Source organism: Camarhynchus parvulus, unplaced genomic scaffold (assembly GCF_901933205.1).
Source record: "Camarhynchus parvulus unplaced genomic scaffold, STF_HiC, whole genome shotgun sequence".
Classification (NCBI taxonomy): domain Eukaryota; kingdom Metazoa; phylum Chordata; class Aves; order Passeriformes; family Thraupidae; genus Camarhynchus; species Camarhynchus parvulus.
The window spans coordinates 52,821-67,615 of NW_022148248.1; the positions used below are offsets into that span (position 1 = coordinate 52,821).

The window sequence follows — 14,795 nt, forward strand, 5'->3', positions numbered from 1 at the left end:
AATTGGGGGAAATTGGGGCTGAGTTTTTGCGGATATTTTTGGGATAATTTCGGGATATTTTGGGGTTTTTTTGGGGGATATTTCTGGGATAATTTCAGGATATTTTTGGGGATATTTTCAGGATAATTTGGAAATATTTTTGGGGACATTTTTGGGAATATTTTCCGGATAATTAGAGGATATTTTTGGGGATATTTTCTGGATATTTTCGGGTTATTTTGGGGACATTTTTGGGGTTCTTTTGGGGGATTTTGGGTCACGGGAAGGCGTGTGGGGGGCGGTCTCCACCCCAAAATTGGGGATATTTTGGGATATTTTGGGGATATTTTGGGGACATTTTTGGGGATATTTTTGGGATATTTTTGGGATATTTTGGGGACATTTTTGGGGTTCTTTTGGGGGATTTTGGGTCACGGGAAGGGCGTGTCGGGGGGCCGGTGCAGCGCCGCGTCCAGCCCCGTGCCCAGCGCGCAGCCCCCGGTGAGCGCCAGCAGCGCCCACAGGCAGAGCCTGTCCACGGCCATGGCCAGCAGCCGCCACTCGTCCTGCGCCTGAAACGGGGCGAAAAACCGAGAAATTGGGAAAAAACGGAGAAAAACAAAAAAAAAATGGAGAAAATCGGGTAAAAAATGGGGAAAAATGGGGGAAAAATGAGGAAAAAGGGCAGAGCCTGTGCACGGCCATGGGCAGCAGCCGCCACTCGTCCTGCGCCTGAAATGGGGCGAAAAAACCGAGAAATTGGGAAAAAACGGAAAAAAAAAAAAAAAAGGAGAAAATCGGGTAAAAAATGGGGGAAAAATGGGGAAAATTGGGTGAAAATGGAAAATGGGAAATAAATGGGATAAAATGGGGGAAAAGGGAGAAATTGGGGAAAATGGAAAAAAATGGAGAAAATCCAAAAAAACGGAGAAAATCGGGTGGAAAATGGGGAAAATTGGGGAAAAGGGGGGGAAATGGAAAATAAAAGGGAATAAAATAGGAAAAATGGGATAAATTGGGAAAACCGGGGGAAATTGGGAAAAATTGAGAAAAACAAAAAGAGGAGAAAATTGGAGGAAAAATGGGGAGAGAAATTGTGGGAAATGGGAAAAATCAGGTGGAAAATGGGATAAAATGGGGGGAAATGGGGAAAAACGCAAAAAGACGGGAAAAATCGGGGGGGAAATGGGGAAATGCGAAATTGGAGAAAAATGGGGGGAAATTGGGGAAAATTTTTAAAAAATGGGGAAAATCAGGTGGAAAACGGGGAAATGTGAGCAAATTTGGGATAAAATGGGGAGGAAATGGAAGAAATTGAGGAGAAATGGGGAAAACCAAGGGAAAATGGGGAAAATGGGAAATCGGAAACAAAGGGAGGGAAATTCAAACAAAATGGGGAAAATCGGGTGAAAAACGGGAAAAAATGGGGGGCAAATGTTCCCAGTTCCCTCCAGGTGTGTCCAGGTGTAACCCAGGTGTATCTCAGGTGTATCCCAGGTGTAACTCAGGTGTAACTCAGGTGTCTCAGGTGTAACTCAGGTTTATCCCAGGTGTATCCCAGGTGTACTCAGGTGTATCCCAGGTGTATCTCAGGTGTATCCCAGGTGTATCCCAGGTGTATCTCAGGTGTATCCCAGGTGTATCCCAGGTGTATCTCAGGTGTATCCCAGGTGTATCCCAGGTGTATCTCAGGTGTATCTCAGGTGTATCCCAGGTGTAACTCAGGTGTATCTCAGGTGTATCTCAGGTGTATCTCAGGTGTATCTCAGGTGTATCTCAGGTGTATCCCAGGTGTAACCCAGGTGTATCCCAGGTGTATCCCAGGTGTATCTCAGGTGTATCCCAGGTGTATCTCAGGTGTAACTCAGGTGTATCTCAGGTGTATCTCAGGTGTATCTCAGGTGTACCCAGGTGTAACTCAGGTGTATCTCAGGTGTATCTCAGGTGTATCTCAGGTGTATCCCAGGTGTATCCCCGGTGTATCTCAGGTGTATCTCAGGTGTAACTCAGGTGTATCCCCGGTGTATCTCAGGTGTATCTCAGGTGTAACTCAGGTGTAACTCAGGTGTATCTCAGGTGTATCTCAGGTGTATCCCAGGTGTATCTCAGGTGTATCTCAGGTGTATCCCAGGTGTAACTCAGGTGTAACTCAGGTGTATCTCAGGTGTATCTCAGGTGTATCTCAGGTGTATCTCAGGTGTACCCAGGTGTAACTCAGGTGTATCCCCGGTGTATCTCAGGTGTAACTCAGGTGTAACTCAGGTGTATCCCCGGTGTAACTCAGGTGTATCTCAGGCGCTCCCTCACCTGTCTCCTCCTCTCCCTCTCCCGCAGGTTCCCCGCGATGGCGGCAGCGGCGGCCGCGGCCTCGCGCAGCTCCGGCGCCAATTTTGGGGCGAATTCCGCCGATTTCGGGGCCGCGCCGAGGGGGGAGGGGCCGGGGGGGGAGGGGCGGCGCAGGAAATAGGCGTCGGAGGCGCGAGGGGGCGGGGCCAAGAGGGGGGAGGGGCCGGAGGGGGCGGGGCCAAGAGCGGGGGAGGGGCGGAGGCCGAGCAGGGGCGGGAGGCGCTGGAGGAACACCTGGGGGGGGAGGGGCCAGGTGAGAAAACAGAATTCGCCTGAAATAACCCAAAAATTCACTCAAAAAACCCCCAAATTCACCAAAAAACCCCCAAATTCACCCGAAAAAACCCAAAATTCAAATGAAAAAAACCCAAAAATTCACCTGAAAACCCCCCCAAAAATTTTGGAATTTTTGGGAGATTTTTAGGTGATATTTGGGATTTTTTAGGCATTATTTTATTATTATTTTTTGGGATTTTTTTTATTTTTGGGGGGATTTTTTTGAGGATGTTTTGGCATTTTTTTGTCCATGTTTTTGAGGATTTTTTGCTATTTTTGACCCTTTTTTGCCATTTTTGACCCTTTTTTGCCCAGTTTTTTTGTCCTTTTTTCCCCAAAATTTTCACATTTTTACCTGTCCCAGGTGCGCCCTCACCTGCCGTGCCCAGGTGGGCACCCCGTGCGTGCCAGGCGAGCGGCGCTGCAGGTTCAGCTGTGCCCAGGTGAGTTTTGGGCTGGATTTTTCCCATTTTTTGGAGTTTTTTCCCCGGGATTTTTGCGGTTTTGGTTTCCCCAGGTGCCCCTCACCTGCCGTGCCCAGGTGGGCAGCCCATGCGTGCCAGGCGAGCGGTGGTGCAGGTTGAGCACGCCCACGCTCAGCGCCACCACCAAGGTGAGCAGCACCAGCGTCCCCGTCAGGTAGCGGCCGATCAGCGGCACCTGGAGCGACGTGGCCGGGACCTTGTCGGCCAAGAGCAGCAGGAACACGGTCAGGGTGAGCAGCGCGAACAGGGACAGCGACATCTTCTCACCTGGACAGGTGTGACACAGGTGAGACACAGGTAATGGACAGGTGAGAACATCTGGACAGGTGTGACACTGACAGCAGCAGGAACACGGTCAGGGTGAGCAGCGCGAAGAGAGAGAGGGACATCTTCTCACCTGGACAGGTAACGGACAGGTAACAGACAGGTAACAGACACCTGGGCAGGTGATGGGACAGGTGAGACACAGACAGGTGTGACAGGAGCAGGGACACGGTCAGGGTGAGCAGGGCGAACAGGGACAGCGACATCTTCTCACCTGGGCAGGTAACGGACAGGTGAGACACAGGTGAGACACAGGGACAGGTAATGGACAGGTGTGCCCAGGTGTGCCCAGCTGTGCCCAGCTGTGCCCAGGTGTAACTCAGGTGTGTCTCACCTGTACCCAGCTATACCCAGGTGTGTGTACCTGTGCCCAGGTGTGTCTCACCTGTACCCAGCTATACCCAGGTGTGTGTACCTGTGCCCAGGTGTGTCTCACCTGCGTCGGGGGGCAGGTGGAACACGCCCACGGCCAGCAGCGTGATCAGCACGCACGGCACCAGCACGGTGGCCAGGTAGAAGAGCGGCTTGCGGCGCAGCACCAGGTGGAAGGAGACGCCCACAGGTGAGCCCGGGGGGCCCCAGGTGCCCCCCGAGCGGTGAACGAGCGTCCACTGGCCGTTCTCTGGGGGGGGGCACAGGTGAGTTACCTGGGAACCCCAAAAAAACCCAAAAAATCCCCCAAAACCAAAAAAAACCCAAAAATCCCCCAAAAATCCCCCAAAAACCAAAAAACCACCCAAAAAATCCCCTGAAAATACCCCAGGTGAGCCCCAGGTACCCCCGAGTGGTGAACCAGGGTCCATTGGCCGTTCTCTGGGCCAAAAAAAAAAAAATCTAAAATGAATCAAAAAAAAAATCCAAAAAAATCCAAAAAATCTTCAAAAAATCCCAAACAAAATCCCAAAAAATTGGTAAAAAAATCCCTAAAAATAAAAAAAAAAATCCCCAAAAAATATCCCTAAAAAAAAAAAATCCCACAAAAATCTAAAAACAATCCAAAATGACTCCCAAAAAATTCCTAAAAAATCCCCCCAAAAATCCCCCAAAAATCCCCCCAAAATAGCTAAAAAATCCCCAAAAAATCCCACAAAAATCCCAAAAAACCCCCCAAAAATCCCCAAAACTCCCCAAATCCCAAATGTCCCAAACTGCCGTGATTTCGCCCCGAGCTCACCCTGGAAGTCGGGGGGCAGCGCCACCTGCGCCCCCCATTGCCCGGCCGCTCCCCCCGGCCGCAGCCGCAGCTCGGCGGGGCCGTAGGAGCCCGAGCGGAAATTCAGCGAGCAGTTCTGCCAGTCGAAGGGGAAATGCGACACCTGCGCGCCCAAAACCGCCCAAATTCAGCCCAAACATTCACCGGAGCCCCGCGCAAAACCCAGCCCCAAAAACCCCGGCTTGCCAGAGCCCAAAGCGCCCGAAAAACCCCAAAAATCCCTGAAATAAAACAAAAAATCCCCCCTGAAAATCCCCAGGAAACGGCCCAAAAAATCCCCGGAATTCACCCCGAAATCCATCCCAGAACCCCAAAATTGCCAGAATTCACCCCAAAACTGACCCCCAAAAATCCCGGGTTCCCAGAGCCCAAAACGCCCAAAAAACCCCAAAATAATCCCTGAAAAAAAACTCTGAAAAATCTCTTAGAAAATACCCGAAATCCCTTCAAAATCGCCCCAAAATCTCTTCAAAATCACTTTAAAGAAACCCCAAAATCCCTTTAAAAACAACAAAAAAAATCCCTTTAAAAAACCAGAAAAATCCCCTCAATTCCCCCCTAAAATCCTCCAAATCCCCCCACATTTCCCTAAATTTCCCTAAATCCCCCAAATTTCCCCAAATTCTTTAAATTCCCCCAAATCCCCCCAAATTTCCCCAACTACCCCCAATTTTCCCCAAAATTCCCCCCAAACTCCCCCAGTTTTCACAAAATTCCCCAAACTTTCCCGAAACCTCCCAAATTTCCCCGCCAAAATCCCCCAAATTTCCCCAAATCCCTAATTAAAAAAAAAAACCCCAAAACACGCCTCCCAAAAAGCCCCAAAAATCCCTTTAAAACCCCAAAATCTCTCAACATTTTCCCCCGAATTTCCCCGAATTTCCCCCGAATTTCCCAATTTCCCCCAAATTTCCCCGAATTTCCCCGAATTTCCCCCGAATTTCCCCAATTTCCAATTTCCCCAATTTCCCAATTTCCCCAATTTCCCAATTTCCCTGAATTTCCCAATTTCCCGAATTTTCCCTAATTTTCCCAATTTCAATTTCCCAATTTCCCAATTTCCCAATTTCCCAATTTTCCCGAATTTCCCCAAATTTCCCCGAATTTCCCGAATTTTCCCCGAATTTCCCAATTTTCCCTGAATTTTCCAATTTCCCATTTCCAATTTCCCAATTTTCCCAATTTCCCACTTTTCCCAATTTTCCCAATTTTCCCGTTCCGAATTTCCCAATTTTCCAGATTTTTCCCAATTTTCCCGAATTTCCCGAATTTTCCAATTTTCCCGAATTTCCCCGAATTTCCCCGAATTTTCCCGAATTTTCCCCGAATTTCCCCGAATTTTCCTGAATTTCCCCAAATTTCCCCGAATTTCCCGAATTTCCCCGAATTTCCCCAAATTTCCCCGAATTTCCCAATTTCCCGAATTTCCCAATTTTCAAATTTTCAATTTCGAATTTCCAATTTCCCGAATTTCCCAATTGTCCCGATTTCCCAATTTCCCGGAATTTCGGGGGTCCCAATTTCCCAATGGGGGGGCTTTCCTGGGGACCCCCAGGGACACCCAACTTTCCGTCATTGCTGGATTCGGAATCCCCGAGAGTACCCAAAATTTCCTAAAATACCCAAAATCCCAAAAATCCCCCAAAAATACCCAAAATCCCAAAAAAAACACCCCAAAAATGCCCAAAATCAAAAAAAAAAACACCCAAAATCCCCCAAAATAAACACCCCAAAAATGCCCAAAAATCCCCCAAAAACCACCCCAAAAATGCCCAAAAATACCCCAAAATAAACACTCCAAAGATACCCAAAATCGACCCCAAAAAAACCACCCCAAAAATACCCAAAATAAACACCCTAAAAATACCCAAAATAAACACCCCAAAATACCCAAAAATCCCCAAAAACCACCCCAAAACCACCCAAAAATACCCAAAAAACCACCCCAAAAACCCAAAAATACCCCAAAACCCAAATCCCCCAAAAAACCCCAAAATACCCAAAAATCCCCAAAAACACCCAAAATACCCAAAATCCCCAAAAAACACCCCAAACCCCAAAATCCGCGAACCCTCAAAACCCAAAAAACACCCCAAAAATGCCCAAAATCAAAAAAAACCACCCAAAATCCCCCAAAATAAACACCCCAAAAATGCCCAAAAATCACCCAAAAAAACCCACCCCAAAGATACCCAAAATCCACCCCAAAAATACCCAAAAATCCCCCAAAAACCACCCCAAAAATGCCCAAAAATACCCCAAAAAAAACACCCCAAAGATACCCAAAATCGACCCCAAAAAAACCAGCCCAAAAATACCCAAAAAAACACCCCAAAATACCCAAAAATCCCCCAAAACCACCCCAAAAAACCACCCCAAAAATACCCAAAAACCCAAAAAAACCACCCCAAAAATACCCAAAATCCACCCCAAAAAACCAAAAATCCCCCCAAAAAACACCCCAAAAATACCCAAAATCCCCCAAAAAACCACCCCAAAAATCCCCAAAATCCACCCCGAAAATACCCAAAATCCAAAACAAACCACCCCAAAAAAACCAAAAATCCCCCCAAAATACCCAAAAACCCAAAATTCACCCCAAAAAGACCCAAAATCAAAAAAAACCACCCCAAAACCACCCAAAATCCACCCCAAAAAACCACCCCCAAAACCAAAAATCCCCCAAATAAACACCCCACAAAACCCAAAAATCCACCCCGAAAATACCCAAAATCCAAAACTAACCAGCCCAAAACCACCAAAATCCCCCCAAAAACCCCAAAATACCCCAAATCAAAAAAAAATCCACCCAAAAAAACCAAAAATCCCCCAAAATCCCAAAAATTCCATAAAAATCCCCCAAAATCCCCGAAATTTCCCGAATGCCCCCGATTCCTGCACTTGTTGTCCAGCCCCACATCTGGCAGCCAGATGTGCCCCAAAATCCCCCAAAAATAAAAAAAAATCACCCAAAAATCCCTGAAAATCGCCCAAAAATCACCAAAAAATTCCCAAAAAATCCCCAAAAATCCCCCAAATTTTCCCGAAATCCCCCGAATCGCCCCGATTGCCGCACTTGTTGTCCAGCCCCACATCTGGCAGCCAGATGTGCTGGGCCGGCAGCCGCAGCGCCGCCGCCCCCCCGTGCGCCCGGGGGTCCCACACCAGCCGGGGGTCGCGCCAGCTCTGGGGGGAAACGCAAAATCACCCAAAATCCAGAGATTCTGCCCCAAAATCACCCAAATTGGAGATTCTGCCCCAAAATCACCCAAAATCCAGAGATTCTGCCCCAAAATCACCCAAAATCCAGAGATTCTGCCCCAAAATCACCCAAATTCCAGAGATTCGGACCCAAAATCACCCAAAATCCAGAGATTCTGCCCCAAAATCACCCAAATTCCGATTCTCCCCAAAAACCCAAATCCGAGATTCTCCAAAATCACCCAAATTCAATCGGACCAAAATAAACAAAATTCCTGGACCAAAAATCACCCAAATTCCCGAGATTCTGCCCCAAAATCACCCAAATTCCGATTGTTAAACCATCAAAAAAACCCGAAATTCCAAAATTAAAATGATTAAATAATCCAAAAAAATAAAATTCCTGGAAATTCACAGCAAAAAAAACCAAAACCCAAATCCACCCCAAAAAACCCTCACGAAATCCACAAAATCCTCCTCGAAAAGAAAAACCCAAATCCACCCAAAATCTGCCCCAAAAACCCCAAAATCCACCCCAAAAGCATCAAATTCTACAAAATTCACGGAAAAAAAACCACAAATCCACCCCAAAAAACCCAAAATCCTCCCCAAAACCACCCGAGTTCCACAAAATCTGCCCCAAAAAACCCAAATTCCACCCCAAAAGCATCAAACTTGACAAAATTCACAGCAAAAAAACCCCAAATCCACCCCCAAAAAAACCCCCAGGAAAACCACAAAATCCGCCGAAAAACCCAAATCCGCCCAAAATCCGCCCCAAAAAAATCAAAATTCCTGAAAAGTCGCGTAAAACCCCCCAAATCCACCCCAAAATACCAAATTCCTGAAAATTCACACCAAAAAACCCCAAATTCCACAGAATCTGCCCCAATATCCCCAACATCCGCCCCAAAGTCCACAAAATCCTCTCACAGAAACCCCAAATTCCCCCAAATTCCCCCAAATTCCCCCAAATTTCACAAAATCCGCTCCAAAAAACCCCAAAGTCCATCCCAAAACCCTCAAATTCCCAAAAATCCACCCCCAAAAAACCCAAATTCCTGAAAATTCACACCAAACCCCCCCAATTCCAGAAAATCCACCCCGAAAAACCCCAAAATTCCCCAAATCCACCCCAAAATTCCTGAAAATCCCCTCAAAACCAACCCAGGATTCACCAAATCCCCCCCAATTTTCCCAAATTTCCCCCAAATTTTCCCAAATTCCGCCGATTTTGCCCCAAACCCCACCAGGTTCAGGTAAACTTTCGTCGTCATCTCCTCGTTCTTCTCATCCTGGGGGAAAAATCCGAATTTTGGGGTTTTTGGGAGCCCCCCCACCCCAAATCCCCCCAAAACCCCAAAGAAACCCCAAAAAACCCCAAACCCCCCGAGTTCCACCCAAAACCTGAACCAAATTTGCCCCTAAAGCCCCAAATTCTCCCCCAAAACTTCCCCGGGAACCCCAAATCTCCCAAATTCCCCTAAAATGCCCCAAATTTCCCCCGAAATGCCTCTGAAACCCAAAATCCACCCAAAAATCCCTCTGAATTCCCTTGAAATTCCCTTTCAAATCCCCCAAAATTGCCCCCAAATTCCCCAAATCCCCCCAAAATTGCCCCCAAATTGCCCCAAACTCCCTCAAAACTCCCCCAAAAATCCCCCAAATCCCCTACAAATCCCCCCAAAATGCCATAAAAATCCTAAAAAATCCCCCCAAAATTCTGAAAATACCCCTTAAAAAAACCCTAAAGAAATCCCAAAAAATCCCACAAAAATCTAAAATGAATCCCCCCAAAAATTCCCAAAAATTCCCAAAAAATCCAAAAAGAATCCCTAAAAAATCCCCCAAAAATCCCCCAAAAATCCCTAAAAAAATTCCCTACAAAAAATCCCAAAAAATCCAAAATGAATCCCCCAAAAAATCCCCAAAAATCCCCCAAAAATAAAAAAAAAATCCCCCCAAAATCCCCAAAAAATCCCAAAAAAAAATTCCCTAGAAAAAATCCCAAAAAATCCCACAAAAATCTAAAATGAATTCCCCCAAAATTCCCAAAAATTCCTAAAAAATTCCCAAAAAATCCAAAAAAATTCCTAAAAAAATCCCAAAAAATCACCCCAAAAATTCCAAAAAAATCCCTAAAAAATCCCTAAAAAATTCTCAAATGAATCCCCAAAAAATCCCCCAAAAAATCCAAAAAAATTTCCCAAAAAATCCCAAAAATCTAAAATGAATCCCCCAAAATTCCCAAAAAATTCCTAAAAAATTCCCTAAAAATCCCCAAAAAATCCCTAAAAAAAATGCCTAAAAATCCCAAAAAATCCCCAAAAAATCCCAAAAAATCCTAAAAAATTCTCAAATGAATCCCCAAAAAATCCCCCAAAAAATCCCAAAAAATCCCAAAAAATCCCACAAAAATCTAAAATGAATCCCCCCAAAATTCCCCAAAAATTCCTAAAAAATTCCCTAAAAATCCCCAAAAAATCCCTAAAAAAATTAAAAAAAATCCCCCCCAAAAAAATCCCTAAAAATTCTCAAATGAATCCCCAAAAAATCCCCCAAAAAATCCCTAAAAAATCCCCCAAAATCCCAAAAAATCCCCAAAAATCCCAAAAAATCCCCAAAAAATCCCTAAAAAATCCCAAAAAATCCCTAAGAAATTCTCAAATGAATCCCCCAAAAATTCCCCCAAAAAATCCCAAAAACATCCCAAAAAATCCCACAAAAATCTAAAATGAATCCCCCCAAAATTCCCAAAAAATCCCTAAAAATCCCCAAAAATCCAAAAAAAATCCCCAAAACCTAAAAATCCCCAAAAATCCCCAAAAATCCCCCAAAAAATCCCAAAAATCCCCAAAAAATCCCCCAAAAATCCAAAAAAATGCCTTAAAAATTCCCAAAAAATTCCTTTAAAAATCCCAAAAAATCCAAAAAAATTCCCCAAAAAATGCCCCAAAAATCCCTAAAAAATTCTCAAATGAATCCCCAAAAAATCCCCCAAAAATCCCCAAAAAATCCCAAAAAATCCCACAAAAATCTAAAATGAATCCCCCCAAAAAATTCCTAAAACATTCCCAAAAAATTCCTAAAAAATTCCTAAAAAATTCCCAAAAAATCCCCAAAAAATTCCCAAAAAATCAAAAAAAATTCCTAAAAAATTCTCAAATGAATCCCCAAAAAATCCCCCCAAAAATCCCAGAAAAATCCCAAAAAATCCCACAAAAATCTAAAATGAATCCCCCCAAAATTCCCCAAAAATTCCTAGAAAATTCCCAAAAAATCGAAAAAATTCCTAAAAAAATCCCTAAAAAATCCCAAAAAAATCGCAAAAAAATCCCCAAAAAATCCCCAAAAAATCCCTAAAAATCCCAAAAAAATCCCCAAAAAATCCAAAAAAATGCCTTAAAAATTCCCAAAAAATTCCTAAAAAAATCCCAAAAAAATCCCCCAAAAAATCCCCAAAAAATCCCAAAAAAATCCCCCAAAAAAACCCCCAAAATCCCCATAACCCCAAATCCCCCAAATCCCCCAAAAATGCCCCCAAAATCCCCCAAAATGCCCCAAAATCCCCAAAATCCCCAAAATCCCCAAAATCCCCAAAATCCCCAAATGCCCCCCAAATGCCCCAAATGCCCCAAATCCCCCAAATCCCCCAAATCCCCCAAATGCCCCAAATGCCCCAAATGCCCCAAATGCCCCAAAATGCCCCAAAATCCCCCAAATCCCCCCAAATCCCCCCCCAAATGCCCCAAATCCCCCAAATGCCCCAAAATCCCCCCAAAACCCCCCCCCAAATGCCCCAAAATCCCCAAATCCCCCAAATCCCCAAAATCCCCAAAATCCCCAAATCCCCCAAATCCCCAAATGCCCCAAATGCCCCAAAATCCCCAAATGCCCCAAATCCCCCAAATCCCCCAAATGCCCCAAATGCCCCCCCAAATGCCCCAAAATCCCCAAATGCCCCAAATCCCCCAAAATCCCCAAATCCCCCAAATCCCCCAAATGCCCCAAATGCCCCAAAATCCCCAAATGCCCCCAAATGCCCCAAATCCCCAAATGCCCCCAAATGCCCCAAATGCCCCCAAATGCCCCAAATGCCCCCAAATGCCCCAAATGCCCCAAATGCCCCAAATCCCCCAAATCCCCCAAATCCCCCAAATCCCCCCAAATGCCCCAAATGCCCCCCAAATGCCCCAAAATTCCGGTTCCTCACCAGCCCCCCAAACGCGCCCGGCTCCAGCCCCACGGACCCCCACCCCCCGCGCCCCGCGCCCCGCTGCCCCCACCGCCCGCGACGCCAGAGGCGTGGCCTAATGGCGTTAATTAGCCATTCATTCATTCATCATTAATAATAAATACAAATTAAAATATTAACATTTAAATTTAAATTTAAATTCCCCCCCTCCAACCAGACCCCCGCCGGTACCGCCCAACGCACAAAGGGTGGCCTGGAAAGCGTTAATTAGCCATTCATTATTCATGAATTATTAATAAATTAAAATTTAAATATTAAAATTAAAATTTAAATTTAAATTAAAACCCCCCAGCCCGACGCACCCTGGCCGGTCCGCCCACAGGGACTGGGACAGACGAACCTAATGGCGTTAATTAGTCATTCATTCATTCATCATTAATAATAAATACAATTTAAATATTAAAATTAAAATTTAAATTAAAATTTCAATTCCTCCCCTCCAACCAGACCCCGGCCCGGTACCGGCCCAGCAGCGAGTGGGACAGGGAACCGTCGCCTAATGATCGTTAATTAGTCATTAATTCATTCATAATTAATAATAAATACGAATTAAAATAGTAAAATTAAAATTGAAATTTAAATTAAAACCCCCCCCACCCCGGCCGCACCCCGGCCCGGTACCGGCCCAGCAGGGTCTGAGAGAGAGAGGCGTGGCCTGGAAATCGTTAATTAGTCATTAATTAATTCATAATTAATAATAAATACAAATTAAAATATTAAAATTAAAATTAAAATTTAAAATTTAAATTTCAATTTCCCCCCCTCCAACCAGACCCCGGCCCGGTACCAGCCCAGCAGCAACTGAGAGAGAGGCGTGGCCTAAAGAGCGTTAATTAGTCATTAATTAGTTAATTAAATTAATTAATCCATAAAATAAATAGAAATGAATTAAATAAAAGTGAAAATTTCCCCATCCCCGGGACCCCCAGCAGGGTCTGGCACAGGGAACCATCGCCTGAGGCTAATTAATTACTCATTAATTAATCATTCATGATTAATAAATAAATAAATGATTTCGGGGGTTCGCTGGCAGAATTTGGGGGAATTTTTGGGGTCAATTCTGCCAAGTTTGGGGGTCCCTGCAGGGGAATTTTTGGGGAGGGGTCGCAGGGAAGTTTTGGGGTGAAATTCGGGGATTTTGGGGTCCCGGGGGGGAATTTTGGGGTTTTTGGGGGAAAGGTCCCGGGGGAGTTTTGGGGTGAATTTGGGGATTTTGGGGTTTTTGGGGCGAATTCCGGAGGTTCTGGGGGTCCCGAGGGGGATTTTGGGGGAGGGGTCCCGGGGGGGTTTTGGGGCGAATTCCGAGGATTTTGGGGGGATTTTTGGGGTTTTTGGGGTGAATTTGGGGGAATTTGGGGGAATTTTGGAGTTTTTGGGGGAATTTTGGGGTTTTTTAGGAAAGGTCCCGGGGGTTTTTGGGGTGAATTTGGGGGAATTTGGGAGGAATTTGGGGTGAATTTGGGGTGAATTCGGGGGAATTTTGGAGTTTTTTGGGGGGAATTTTTGTGGTATTTTAGGGAAATGTCCCGGGGGTTTTCGGGTGAATTTGGGGGAATTTGGGGGGAATTTGGGGGGGAATTTTGGAGTTTTTTGGGGGGAATTTGGGGTATTTTAGGGAAAGGTCCCGGGGGGTTTTTGGGGTGAATTTGGGGGGAATTTTTGGGGTTTTTTAGGGGAAGGTCCCGGGGGGTTTTTGGGGTGAATTTGGGGAATTTGGGAATTTGGGGTGAATTTGGGGGGAATTTTTGGGGTGATTTGGGGTGGGGGAATTTTTGGGGTTTTTGGGGAATTTTTGGGGTTTTAGGGGGGGTTTTTGGGGGGATTTCGGGCGGTTCGGGGTCGCTCGGGGGTACCGGGCTCCGGGAGGACGCTGATGATGAGGATGAGGATGATGATGAAGGTCAGGGGGGCTCCGAGCGGCGGCGCGGCCATGGCGGGAGTGGGGGAGGGGCGGGGGGGGGAGGGGCGGCCGCAGCTGCTCCGGATGTGGGGGGGGAGGGGAGGGGAAGGGCCGCCCATCCCCCCCACCCCCGAACGGACCCCAAATTGACCCCAAATTGACCCCAAATTGACCCCAAACTGACCCCAAACTGACCCCAAATTGACCCCAACTTGACCTCGAGAGCCCCAAAATTGAATTTCGGACCCCCCCAAACCTGACCCAAAATTGACCCCGGGACATCCAAAATTGACCCAAAATTGAATTTCGGACCCCCCCAAATTTGCCCCACCCCCAGACCCAAAATTGGCCAAAATTGACCCAAAATTGACCCCAAAACTCCCAAAATTGAATTTCGGACCCCCCAAAATTGGTCAAAATTGACCCAAAATTGAATTTTGACCCCCCCCCCAAATTTGCCCCCCGAGACCCAAAATTGACCCCAAATTGACCCCGATCCCAAAACTGACCTCAAATGACCCAAAATTTGTCCCCACCCCCCAAAATGTCTGCCCCCACCGCCCCAAATTTGCCCCCACCGCCCCAAATTTGCCCCCACCGCCCCAAATTTGCCCCCCAGACCCAAAATTGACCCAAATTGACCCAAAATTTGACTGGGAAAAAAAAAAAAAACCAAACAAAACCCCAAGACTCCTCCAAAATTGACCCAAAATCCCCAAATTTTCCCCCCAAATCCCCAAATTTTGACCCCAAACCCCCCAATTTTGCCCTCCAGACCCAAAATTGACCCCAAACCCCAAAAATTGACCCAAATTG

At 45.9% G+C, this 14,795-nt stretch overlaps 1 protein-coding gene across 1 annotated transcript; it reads right to left on the reverse strand.

The window, feature by feature from the left end:
* Positions 1–347: 347 nt before the first annotated feature.
* On the reverse strand, positions 348–14,011 carry LOC115916339 (acetylcholine receptor subunit beta-like). The gene is made up of 9 exons (XM_030970039.1): positions 13,910–14,011; positions 9,075–9,119; positions 7,695–7,809; positions 4,810–4,844; positions 4,585–4,726; positions 3,847–4,032; positions 3,041–3,353; positions 2,287–2,458; positions 348–551 (listed from the first exon to the last, which is right to left on the reverse strand). Exons 1-9 carry the CDS (start codon positions 14,009–14,011, stop codon positions 411–413), a joined length of 1,251 nt encoding a protein of 416 aa, XP_030825899.1. The 3' UTR covers positions 348–410.
* Positions 14,012–14,795: the final 784 nt, after the last annotated feature.

Excerpts from the sequence above, each read along its gene's own strand:
- LOC115916339 (XM_030970039.1), bottom strand. The coding sequence starts at position 14,011 with ATGGCCGCGCCGCCGCTCGGAGCCCCCCTGACCTTCATCATCATCCTC. Across the intron at positions 9,120-13,909 it reads CCCCCGAGCGACCCCGAACC|GATGAGAAGAACGAGGAGAT; the intron begins GCCCGAAATCCC and ends TTTTTCCCCCAG. Across the intron at positions 552-2,286 it reads AGAGGGAGAGGAGGAGACAG|GCGCAGGACGAGTGGCGGCT; the intron begins GTGAGGGAGCGC and ends GCCCCGTTTCAG.